Below are 13,411 nucleotides of genomic sequence, written 5' to 3' on the forward strand. Positions count from 1 at the left end.
TGACAACCATACAAAAGACTGCTTCAATTCACTAATAAGAGAAATACAAGTCAAAACAACTGTGAGGTTTTGCAATTGGCAAATATAACAACAGACAGAAACAGGCAAGAGGAGGGAGGAGGCTGTAGAAAGAAATGCACACTGATATACTGTTGGTGGAACAGTGAATCGATCCAACCATTCTGGAAAGCAAAACTCCGTGCTGTGCTTTAAAAAAAGTTACTAAAATGTCCATACTTTCTGACCCATATATCTCACTGCTAGGAATATATATCCTGGAAAGAATAAAGACAGAAAGGTCTCATGAGCATCCCAATATTCACAGTAGGACTTTTTGTGGAAGCAAGGAAATAAGAAAGATGACCACTTCATATGGGGAATGACAAAACAAATGGTGATTCATCAAGTTTTGCCATTCAAAGTCCTAAGCCTAAGCACTTCAAAAACTAAGCCCTCCTACCTTTGCAGTCTTCATATACCTCACTCCCACACAGTTACTCTTTGATGCAGTAACACTGGCCTCTTGACTGTTTCACAAACAAGATACTCCATCTCTCAGAACTGGGCATTTTCTGTAGCTGGCTGTCCCCCGTGCCTGCTATGTTCTCTCTCAACTCCACCCGGTGTCAACTAAAATCTTACCTTCTACAGGAAGCCTTCCCTCACCCCTTTTAATTCCAGGGCCTTCTCTCTGTTAGCTACTTCTTATTTATCCTGAATATCGCTTGTTTTGTATATATTTGTTTTCATGTTGTCTCTCCCAATAGACTGTAAGCTCCTTGAGAGCAGGGAATGTCTTTCACCTCTTTTTTGCCCGTATCCCCGGCACTTAGCACAGTGCCTGGCACAAAGTAGGCACTTTGTACATTTTTACTGATTATTACTGTGCTGTTAGAAACAATTAACGTGAAAAGTTCAAAGATGCAGAAGATATGAATGGATGCAAAATGAAATTAATTTTTTAAAAAAGAAAAATGCAAAGTAAGCCGAACCAGGAAAATAATATGCCTGATTAGAACAATGTAAATTAGAGAACAATGACGACGACAACAACAACGTCTGGATTTTACATAATCACAAGTATGTAATAATCAAGCTTGGCCCTGGAGAGAGTTAAGAAAATGCATCTTCCTCTCTTCTTTGTCATGGCAGGGGACCACTGGTATTGAATACTGCAGTCAGACTCAATCAATATGTGGGCTGGTTTTTCTGTCCTATTTAAAAATTCTTTGAGATAAAGGAAGGAGAAAGTGAGTAATATATCTGGAAATGAAGGCAATATAAAAACAAAAGCCATCAATAAAAAATTCTTAAATCACAGAACCACAGAGTCCCTGAGTTGAAAGGAACTCTAAAGGAGATCCAGTGCAATCTCTCATCCCAAGCAGGACTCCCTTTGACAAGATATCTAACAAGCTCTGACTGAACATGTCTAGTAATGGGAGGACTCACTAACAAGGCAATCCATTCCATTTTTAGATAGCCCTTCAGTTTCAGAAGTTTTTCCTGATATTATGCCAAAATCTGTCTCCTTGTAACTTCCATGCATGGGTCACACTTTTTTTGCCTGCAGCTATATAGATTAAATTTATTCCCCCTTCCAATGATCAGTCTTTAAATTTTTTAAGAAACTTCTCATGTACCCCTACTGAATCTTCTGTCCTACAGATGATACATCTCCCGTTCCTTCAACCACTCCCCCCTGACAAAGTTTTGAGATTTCTCATTATTCTTATCACCTTTCCCTCTAAAAATGTGATGCCAAAACTTAACACAAGATTCCAAGGTGTTGTCTAACCAGGGCTTCTTAAACTTTTTCCACTCATGACTCCGTCAGTATTTGGGGGGGGGGTAGGCAATGGGGTTAAGTGACTTGCCCAGGGTCACACAGCTAATATGTGTTATGCGTCTGAGGCCGAATTGGAACTCAGGTCCTCCTGAATCCAGGGCTGCAGCTCTATCCACTGCGCCACCTAGCTTCCCCCACCTGTCAGGATTTCCACCTTGAATGCTCTGGAACGTGCATAGAAGATTTAGTTGCCTTCAACTAGATACCACTTTATCAATGCAGACCAAAGCTGCTTAGGTTTGTTATTTTTCCCCCACAGCTGTCTCACGGATGAATCACAGTGAGCTCACAGTCAACTAAAGTTCCCCAAGTCTTTTTCACATGAATGTGTTAAGTCCAGTCTACCCCCATCCTATACTTTCACAATGGTGGGGGTTTTTTGAACCTAAGTGCTGAACATAGTAATACTTGTTAAATTTAATCTTGATCAGTTCTACCTGGTTAAGATCTTTCTGATTCCTGCTTCTGCCATCCAATGATCCCTGCTAACCTGTCATGCACAAACTTGATAAGCAAATCATCTGTTTTCATTTAAGTTACTAATTTTTATAAGAACGGTAACTAGGAAAAAGCCAAGGACACAGCCCTGTGATAAAGGCATTTAAGATCCCAAAGTCTAAACTCACATTGCCAAACTATTTGTCATATTTGCTTTTTCTTGTCCTAAATGCCTCCAAATGTCCCCTGAGAATTCACTTCTTTCCCCAATGACATTTAAGTCCTATCAAGGGGGCTTCCTGTGCCCTAGCATCCAAATTCTTCCCCAGTTCTCCCTCCCATTCTGTCTTTCCAAAGTCTATCCTGTACTCCAAGAAGGGATTTTTTTTCGGGAAGCTATTTCCTCTAAACACTGAATGCCACACCACAGGATCACAAATTCAGAATTGAAAGAGACCTTAGAGATCATTTATTCCAACTCCTTTAATTGTAAGGATGAAGAAACTTAAGTTCCCATAACGCTAAGTGACTTGTCCAAGGTAATACTAGTATTTAGTGGCAGAGTCAGGCACTGATCCTGGATTCTCTGATTCCCATTCCAGAAATTTTTGCATAGTATTCCACTGCCCCTCAGTTTGAGAATCGTACAATGGTTTTCTTTATGTGTAATACTGGTCTATGTTTAGGTCAATCTCCAAACCCTCAAGTAGGTGATCTTGAAGGACTCTTCAGCTCAGAAGTGGCATGAGTCTATCTCCAACGATTACTCAAATAACAGGTTCTTGGGCAACATTTTTGTTGGCTAACTGGTGACAGACCTAACAGGATATTTTTTAATCTCAAAATTAAAAACAAAAACCCTAATCTGAACCCAGGACTCTTCACTGTTAACATTCTGAAAGCCACATGAAAATGCATTTATAAAAGATCAGGACTGATTTGAAAACACATATGAAACATGTGAAAACATTTAATATGAGTCTGGCCACTTATATCAAGACATCAACAAAAGGAGTATTAATTTTCTTTCTTTCTTTCTACGTAGGAAAGCAGAGGGCCGGTTAAAGTTCCAACACTGCTCGTTATTACCAGCTGTATAACTTGGGGCAAGCTGTACACTCTCAGTACCTCAATTTCCTCATCTTTAAAATGAGGGGGCTGGACCAAGTGACTCACCACTTCTAAGCGACTAATGGGATGGACAATGTACTCAACAGAACAGGATCAGGGGTCAGGAGCCTGCAGCCTCGAGGCTACATGTGGCCTTCTAGGGCCTTGGAGACAGCCTTTTGACTGAATCCAAGTTTAACAGAACAAATCCTTTTATTAAGGAGATTTGCTCTGTGAAGTTTGGATTCAGTCAAAGAGCCACACTTAAAGACCTAGAGGGCCACACGTGGCCTTAGAGGCCCCAGGTTCCCCACCCTTGGATAGACTATAAAAACCATACTAATTCCTACTAACTGCTGAAGTTACAGAAAGAAAAACTCCCACAAAGTCGTTAAATTGGCAAATTTCCTTTGTCCTGCTATTATGACAACTACTGTTTAGGTGTAATTACTTCTGGTAGTACTTCACAGCCTCCTTATATATGTGCCAGCAGCCTCACCGCAGGTTGCTTGAATCACATCTTTACTGAAAAGTGGGGGTGAGGCTACCCGGGTTTCTGGTGAGAACTGAATGGCTTGAAAATTAGCAGCTTCCAAATTAGCAGGTCTGAGGTAGAACAGGCAGGTTTGTTCTGGCAGCATGGATGGAAACACTGGCTCTGAAAGCAGAGGACCAGCACTCAAGAAGCACCTCGGGCACGTCTAGGGCTGACCTGCAGCAAATCACAACCTCCCTCACGTCCTCATTGTAAAATCAGAACTAAAAGAGGGCCAGAGCAAATGGCTTCTGAGGTGCCTTCTAGCAAAAACAATCAACAGAAACATAAAGAGGGGCACTGTTCTACCCCCTAAATAACTTGTGCTTCCCTGGAGAGGCCTACCCTAACAATCAAATAAGTTGTGAGAGCCAGTGCAAAGCCCTTCAGTGTCCTCTAGGAGAAATGACGGGACTGAAATCCCTTGTGGGAAGCTGGGTCCCAGGCACCACTAAGAAACTGATGCAGGGCTCTTTTCATCCATTCATCTTTATTACTAAGGAAGGAACAAGTTCTGTTTTCTGTGGATTTACAGGGCAGAAACCATGTGGCGTATTGGAAAGAACACTGGAGGTCGAGCCAAGGCCCTAGGCTGAAATCTGAACTGTTCCTACCTTATTCCACTTAGGCAAATCAGTTAGCCAAGCCCTCCCCGCTCCATCCTCATTTGTAAAACAAAGGAATTGGACTAGACTGTCCCTGCCAGCTCTAAATTCTACAGAACCACAAATATTTAAGCACCTACTGTGTGGAGAACATGTGCTGGGCTTTGGGGGGCATACAGTTTAGGTAAAGTATGGTCCTTGCCCTGAAAGAGCATAAGGGTGATAAAACACTAAAAGAGAGCAAAATAATACACAATATTTATAGTACCACAGACCTAGTGATGAAAGCCATAGTGTGCTGAGAAATGTTTAACAACCAGCTGGGGGGAGGGGAATGTATGCAGGACACCTCTTTAATGATCTGCATTATTACACTCTGTCCATCGCTCTCTTAGGTCTAAATAACCAACAAAACAACAAACCAAGCCCTGATCTATAGTTGGCCAATTTCCAAGGTGTAAATGCTCACACTGACAATTTAACAACCGGCTCTCAGGAGCCAGTGTAAGCCGGCTTCAGCACAGCCCTGGGTAAAAGAACCTCAGAGGCCTCTGCATTTTACAAATGAAGAATATGAGGACCAGGCAGGTTTTCTTTAAGTGCATTCAAGTTACAAAACAAAGTTCCAGGGTGGGGGGAGGGAGGGGAGAAGGTAGGGTTATCAAAGAGTTTTTGGAGGGGGAGTATCTGAGATGAACTTTAAGGGACTCCTATATATTCAACTGGAGAAGAGGCGGTGGGAGGACATTCTGGGTAAAAGTTATATGAGTAACGTGAACAAAAGCATACATTGGTCCATGTATTTTTTGGTCCAAAATTTCACACAGGAGCTCCAAGTGAGGAAATTCCCTCCACCAGTGCAGATCTACCCCTCATATCCTTCGAGTGTCCCAGGGCTCCAAAAGGCTGCCTGATTTACCCAGGCCCACAAATGCAGTACACATCAGAGTCTGACTGGAAATCAGACTGTCCCGACTCACTCTCTACTCACAGGGTATATGGTAGTGCAGCGGATTGAGTGCCAGGCCTGGAGTCAAGAAGACCCGAGTTCAAATTTAGGCCCAGACACTCACTGTGTGACCCTGGGCAAGTCACTATCTCAGTTTCCTCATCTATACAACAGTGATAGTAATAGCGACTACCTAACACAGTTGCTGTAAAAATAAAATGAGATTCTATTTGTAAAGCACTTTAGCACAGTGGCACATAGTAGGTGCTACATAAATGTTAGCTACTAGTATTATTATGACTACTCCGTTTTGCTTCTCAGATCACATATGGTCATTTAAAAAGAGAATTTCACTTCTGACAAAGTCCTTCATGTTTCCTCCCAGCTTCGATCCCCCATCTGCACAACTCTAGGCTCTGCCTCTCCCACCCTCAGGCTCTAGAGTACAGAACTAAATGGGTCACTTCACTTTTCTGAGCCTCAAGTTCTCATCTGTAAAATGAAGGATTGGCCTACAAGTCCCCTGAAGCTTAAATCCACAATCTCATCAGTCAAGGGTAGTTTCAGAAGGCTCAACATGGGGAAGAACTTCCTCTTGTTCCTGGAAAGATGGAGAAAATTTATTTCCTAATGTTTCTAACTCCCACTCCCTGTGACTCCCTATATCCAAGTGTTCTTCCTTGGCTATCACTATTCTCAATATACATCTGGGGTTCTGAACTAGGGATCCATGAGTACTTTTTCAATATTTTAATAGCAGTATTTCCATGTAGCTGTTTCTCTCTATAACTCCTTTTACTTTAATACTGGAAACATTCTGAGAAGCGGTGGGTAGGCTTTCTGCCAAAGAGCCCACAACACAACCCCTGCCCTCCTGCGGAGGACTGTGAGAGGAGACTATTGCATATACTGTCAGATGCAGGGGATCTGTTGGTTAGTTTTGCTAAACTACTTTTTTCTATCTCTTTTTATTTTCTTATTATAAGAGATGGCTCAGTGAGGAGTGATAAAAACCAAAGTCATCAAATTTCTCTTCAAATGACAGCTCCTTAAGGGCAGGGACTATCAGTCAATACACATTTATTAAGTGCCTCCTATGTTCTAAGGGTTGGGGATACAAAGAAAGGTAAAAGACGGTCCCTACTGTTAAGGAGTTCACAGTCTACTGGGGGTGGGAGGGAAGCATCTTGCAAAGAACTATGTACAAACAAGCTACATACAGGAAAACAACCGGAAACGATCCACAAAGAGAAGAACGCTAGAGTTAAGGGGGATCTAGAAAGGCTTCCTATAAATGGTGGGATTTGAGCTTGAGGCAAAACCAGGAAAGCCAAGACCATTCCAGGAATGAGAGACAGCCAGAAAAAAAAAATACCCACAGGCAGGAAGAGTATCTTGTTCCAGAAACAGCAAGGATGTGGGAGGGGTGTAAGGCTTAAGAAGACTAGAAAGGTAGGAGGGGGCTGCTGGTCACAAAGGACTCTGAACTCTCCAAACAGAGGATTTTTATATATATATATATATGCTGGAGGTCTTAGGAAGTCCATGGAGTTTAGATCTACCATTTAGGAAGACCATTCTGACAGCTGAACATCAATCTTGCTTTTGTATCCCTAGCACTGACCCATATCACTACTCGGGTCAATAAGCTCCAGAGGATCCTTGTTGCCTCTATTGTTGTTCAGATGTGTCCGACTGACTCTTCTGAGTCTATTTAGGGTTTTCTTGGCAAAGAGACTGGAGTGGTTTCCTCCTCTGGCTCATTTTACAGATGAGAAAACTGAGGCAAACAGAGTTAAGTGACTTGTCCAGGGTCACACAACTAGTAGTATCTGAGGCTGGATGTGAATTCAGGAAGATTAAGTCTTCCTGACTCCAGACCCAGCACTCTGTTCACTGCACCACCTTACCTCTAACATATATCAAGTATAAACCCTTCTCTCAACTAAAACTTCACTCTACTTGATTCCAACCTATTGAGGCTTATTATACATTTCCTTTACTGCCTGTGTGACCCTGACCAACTAACTTCACTTCTGTCTGCCTCAGTTTCCTCATCTGTGAAAAGGGGATAACACTTAACCTCACAAGGCTATCCTGAGGGATCAAATGTTTGTAAAAGCACTCTGCAAACCTGAAAGCACTGCGTAAATGGAAAGGTTTCTGTGCCTTTAAACCAGCAGTCCCCCTCTTTGCCATCACCTCAAGACCTTCCCTGTCTGATGCCTCCAGCTGCCAGTCCTTCCTCACGCAATGCCTAAGACCAGACATTTATTTTGTTTACATTGTGTATTTCACCTGCACCTGCTGTTTCCCCCAGAACATAAGCTTCTCATGGAAAGGGACTGGGTTGGTTTTCTGTTTTTATTTTTTGCAAGGGTTGGTCTATGCATCCCCAGCATCTAGCACAAACTGAATGCAGTTTTTAAAAATGTAATTGATCAGGCAGTAACCACTGGTTGTTCCGGAGCCAGAGGACCTGGATTCAAATTCCAGTTCTGACACCTGCCTCTGGGATACCTCTCTGAGCCTTAGTTTCCTCATCTATAAAAGAATGGGGTTGGAGCTCTCTTCATCGATGATCCTGTGACCAATTTTCTATCAGAAGAAACAACATTAGGCAGGGGCCAGGTAACCCTCTGTTGGAGGATTCCTGTTTCGGGTAAAAAAGCCGCCTGTTGGAGGCATCTAGGTGGCGCAGTGGATAGAGCACCGCCCCTGAAGTCAGGAGGACCTGAGTTCACATCCGGTCTCAGACCAGACACTTGACACTTACTAGCTGTGTGACCCTGGGCAAGTCACTTAACTGCCTAAAAACAAAACACAAAACAAAAAAGCCGCCTATCGACTGAGGGCCTGGGATCCCGCTCCCCTGGAACCAATCCTACTGTCGAACTCTGGGACAGAAGCAGGAAGGGAACAGAGGGGGTCATCCAGCGAGGTGGGAGTACAAAAGGCCGGAGTCCTGCCTCGGATCCCGGCTAGCTAAGCGACTGTAGGGCATAGCACCGGCCTCCGTTTCCCCATCTGTAAAGTGGGAGAAATAACAGTAATAACAGCTGGCCGGCCCAAGGCCCTCACTTCGCCCGTGAGGGAGGGTCCCTCTGCAGGGCAGCCCACCCTCGGCTCGACCGGCCCCGGAGACCTCTGCCCACCCGGGACGGCCCTTACGAGCGGTCACCAAAGGCCTCCGGGCCGGACCCTGGCCGGCAGGTCCTGCTCCCTCGCCTCGAGGTGTCCTTCCCTCTCTTCTCCCTCAAGCCGGCAGGCCCTCGCCACTCCCGGCCCGTGGCGCCCCACGACGGACCGCGCCTGGAGTGGGGGGGGGGGTAGGGAGGCACGAGGCGCATGCTCAGACGGCTCCCTTCAGCCCACCCCACCCCCGCCGCGCACCTGGGAGTCCCTAAACTCCACCACCACATTCTCGCTGCTCCACCTCGCCGCCATCTCCGGTCTGACCGCCTCCGCCGCCCCACGGCGCCCGCCGCCGCCGACGCGCTCCCCGCGTCAACCACGCGCGCCAGGGCTTCAGCACGCAGGAGGACGCACCCTTCACCTCAGACCACCCCCTCGACGCCCCACCCATCTCGCTGCTCGGCCAGCCATTGGTTGTTCCCTGAGCATTGGCTCCGCCCCCACCCCTCGTGGTCTAGCGTGCACGCGCCCTGCTAAACACAACCAGCCCCTCGCCTTAACCTCCCCTCCCCTCCCTGACCTAGCTTGGGCTCTTATCGCTTCCAGGTCACGTGACGTAACACGGAGGCGAAGCCTCCTGGGCTCTCAGAAGCTGGAGCCGCGCCCCAACCGGTTTTGCCTCAGGCTCTGTCGGGAACTGTAGTCCCTGGCCAACCCGGGCAGAAGCTGTGGGCAGGGCAAAAAGGATTACGTGCAGGTGGCCAAGGGACAGCTCAGGTTCCTTCTTCCCTGTCTCTTACATCCTGTTCAAGGATAGACAGACGGATGGACGGACGGACAAACAAACAGACGCAGTGAGAAACAGATAGAAACACTCATGGATCCAGGTGGATGGACAGACGGAGATGTTAAACAGAAATATGGATGGATAGACAGACAGGCACGGGGAAGAATGGATGGACAGACAGAATCAGTCCCAGCCTCTGGAGCTGCCCTCCCTCCAACCATTCCCACACATGTAGATTTATCCTCTATGCCAAAGACATCCGTTGCCCCAGCACTCTTGTTAACTATACCCCCAAAGTCCTAAAAATCTTCCAGGCAGTATCCAGAAAACACTGTCAGAACATGATGAGAAGGTCATGTTTTCAAGCCTTTTTGGTGGGGTCAGGCTCACTCTGTCTCTCTGTCTCTGTCTCTCTCAAAAATAGGAGTCGTTTTAGGGATTTTAGAAGTAAAGAACTTGCTATGATTGCTTCTCATCATTTGTGAGAGGGAGCACATTTCAAACTGGTTCTCTTTCCTTTGGATCCTGTACAAAGGTTAGGGATGGAGAATAAGCATTTCTGTAGTGTCTATTATGTGCCAAGAATTGTGCTAAGCACTTTTACAACTACTTTGCACTCTATTGTATTTAATCCTACAACCAGTACTATCAAAATAAGAGATTCTTGCTTCAGATGAAATCATGTTTCTTGGGATAAAACTGAGCTCAAAGTGGGGCCTAAGAGCCAGAGTTCCTTGCTCAGACCCAAGCCCGGGCTGGTCTTGGAGGAGGTTTCCTCAACTTTCCCATGGCCTCTTGGAGTTCTGGGATTTGAAGACAACCTTACAACAATTCCTCTCCTAAATCCAGGTTTAGGAACTACTAAGAGTCCCCAGCAAAATTGCTGACATAGCTGCAAGCCAGTCAAATATTTGCCAAAGTGTCACCAGCTAGCTAGGGGGCCATCTCCAGTCATCCTGATCTATATCTTGCCACTGGACCCAGATGGCTCCAGAGGAGAAAATGAGGCTGGTGACTTTGCACAGCCCTCCCTCACTTAAATGCAATCCACTTGCAAGTCAGGGCATCACCTTCCTGATGCCATGGTCCTCTTCCAGAACAAAGGATGAAATAACAACCACCACAATATGGTGTAACAGAAAGAGCATTGAGCTTGCTATCAGAGGACTGGTCCGTCTTTTCACCTCTACCACTAGCTAGCTGTGTAGCCTGAAAGATGTCCCTTCATCTCTCTGACATTCAGTTCCCCCATCTATACGATGAGAAGGCTTTTCTCTCTAAAGTGTTCTTCTGCTCTATAAATCTTGAGTCTCTTCAGATAGCCCTAATAGAAGGCAGAGTATCACTAACTTGAAAAAAAATACATAATCAAGATACCTATTAGGTATAGCTCTGCTTTACATGTACTTAATGGTTAATTATTGTTTGTTCCTGGTTTCTGTTTTACTTCTGTTTTAGTGAAGCAAAAAAACCCAGAAAGCTAGAAGGATTCATCCCACAGGAAAAAAAAGGGGGGGGAGGGAACCACTCAGCTACTGAGATGGATTTCTTTTCTATTAGGATTAAAATTTAGAATTCACAGGGACCCTTGAGATCATCTAGTCTAATCACTTCATTTTACAGATAAGGAAACAGAGATCTAGCCCAATGAAATGAATTGCCCAATACTACACAGATGAGTGTTGAAACCAGGTTCCTTGAATCCAGAACTCTCATTCTTTGCACTGCACAGTGCTGCCTCTTTTTAGAATTCTGTGTATTTGTTCTGCTAGATTGTGGGCTCCATGAGGTTCTTTAACTTTTGTTTCTCTCCCAGAACCTAGCCCAATGCTTTGCTCATAGCAGGGACATAATAAATGTTTGTTGTAGTTGCAGATTGTAGAAGGTGTAACTAACCCCAAAGGCCTCTCTGGTCTACCAGGATAAGGAGAATCCAAGTGTGTCCAATTTGAAGAAATAGGAGGATGTGAACTCCGATGCTCTCTTTTTCAAATGTTCTGAGTCAATCTCTCAGGCTATTTCTTATTTAAGCCTTTTTCCTTGGATATTTAAAACAGAGCCTGACCTATTACAACATTATTGAGAATTCACATTTAAAATAAGCTTTAAAATCAATTTTTATCAGTTATTCTCTCCCCTCTACACACACACACACACACACACACAAACATACACTCCTGGGAGCTGGATCAGCAGTTTATCAAACCCATTTCAAAGCCAGTGTGTGAAGACAGGCAGTTTACTCAAGGTCAACAAGAAAGTTCAGAGGAAAAGGAAATGTGTCCAAATCCAGCTGCCACTTCTGTTTCCTTTCCCTTTGCACATAGATCATCCACCAAGTTCTCTGGTTCCCCTATCCCCTTTCCCTAAGATCTGTTTGGTCTCCAAAGGAAAACAAACCAAACCATAATGGAGGATGGATGTAAAATACAACCAAACTAAATATACAAGAAAGACAATGAAATGAGTATAACAGGGTAGGTTCATAATGCCTTGGGTTTTCTCCAGGTTTCAGTAGATGCCATATTACTATGCTAAAAGTAGCCCTCTCTGGACACTAATTTTCGGAATAGCTAAGGCTGTTGATGGGAGAAATTCACAGACATAACCGTTATCCTGGTTGTTCCTTGACCTTTTTTCTGGTTTGGATTGTAACATTTTCCTTGGGGGGTGTGGGTGGGGAAAGTGGTGCTGAGGATAGTAGGGGGTGGGCAAGTAGCCTGTGGCAATTCAGAAACTCTGGCTTGACTTAACTGACTCTGGCATTCTCCTTCCCCATTTCTCACCAGGGTGACCACTCTAGGGGAAAAAAACCAAACAAACCCAAGGACCTGTTCTCCTTTTTAAGTTTCTTTTTTCAAATGATTGTTTATCTTGTTGTACCACCTACTACTAGCTTAGTTACAGAAGTGAGTTAGAAGAGACTGAAGATCACCCAGGCCAACCTTTCCATTTTAGAAATTAGGAAACTGAGACTCAAAGTCATTTACTGAAGATCACTCAGATGCCCTCACAAAAATTCAAACACCAGTCTTGGGTGCTCTTTGGATTGGACTTATTCTGAGGAAATTTAGACCAGGGAGATAGATATGTGCCCCTTCTAGGCCCAGAGGTTTTAAAATATGTGACAGTAAGAGACAAATGAAGAAAAAATGCTTAAGGATTCATAGATTTTGAGCTGCAAGGGACCTAAATGGTGATACAGCTAGCTTATGTCAAGAGCTAAAACTGGAACACAAATCTATCATGTAGATAATATAATATAATATTTAATATAATATATTAATATATTTAATATAATATTTTATTTTCCCCCAATTACATGTTTTTGGGGTTTTTTTAGTTAATATAATTTTAAAAACTTTTCCCCAATTACATGTTAAAATGATTTCTAACTTTTTTTTTAAGTTTTGAGTTCCAAATTCTATCCATTCTACTCCTGGGAATGCAGCATGTCTGAAGGTCCAGAGAGTACCAGACTTCAAAGACCTGAATTATAATCCAGCCACAGATACTTACTAGCTGTATGACCCTGGGCAAGTCATTTAGCCCCTGAATTTGTTTTCTCATCAGTAAAATGGAGGTAATAAAGACAAAGTGGCTATGAAGATCAAATGAAATAACACAAAATAAAGTGCTTTCCAAATCTCAAAGTACTATTATTACTCTGGCCTAAAAAGTAGAGAACCAAAAATAAAAAAATAAAGCAGTCTATGCCCTCAAGAAGCTTACATTTTATGGAGGAGGCAACATGTACATATAGAAATATATACCGAATACAATGGGCAGCTGGGTGGCAGTGGATAGAGCACTAGGTCTGAGTTCAAATCCAGCCTTAGACACTAGTTTTTCGACTTCTTCATCTGTAAAATGAGCTGGAAAAGTAAATGGCAAACCACTCCAGTATTTCTACCAAGAAAACCCTAAATGGAGTCACAAAGAGACGGACACGACTGAACAACAACAAAATGAATACATACAAAATTGATACAAGGTCATTTTG

General features: G+C 43.9%; 1 protein-coding gene across 5 annotated transcripts in view; it reads right to left on the reverse strand.

Moving 5' to 3' along the window:
• Positions 1-9,031, reverse strand: part of WDR59 (WD repeat domain 59) — a 122,626-nt gene extending 113,595 nt beyond the window's left edge. For 2 of the 5 annotated variants that reach the window (XR_002320158.2, XM_020963616.2), the window contains exon 1: positions 8,880-9,031. Coding sequence is in view for 3 of the 5 variants with exons in the window: in XM_020963616.2 (XP_020819275.1) it covers positions 8,880-8,933 (54 nt within the window). In the remaining 2 variants the exon portion in view is untranslated. The remainder of the gene's footprint in view (positions 1-8,879) is intronic. The other 3 variants (XM_020963612.2, XM_020963613.2, XM_078149357.1) reach the window with 3 other exon arrangements.
• Between the last annotated feature and the right edge of the window lie 4,380 nt (positions 9,032-13,411).

This window comes from Phascolarctos cinereus, unplaced genomic scaffold (genome assembly GCF_003287225.1).
Source record: "Phascolarctos cinereus isolate Bilbo 61053 unplaced genomic scaffold, phaCin_HiC Scaffold_2;HRSCAF=192, whole genome shotgun sequence".
In the NCBI taxonomy this organism is placed as follows: Eukaryota; Metazoa; Chordata; class Mammalia; order Diprotodontia; family Phascolarctidae; genus Phascolarctos; species Phascolarctos cinereus.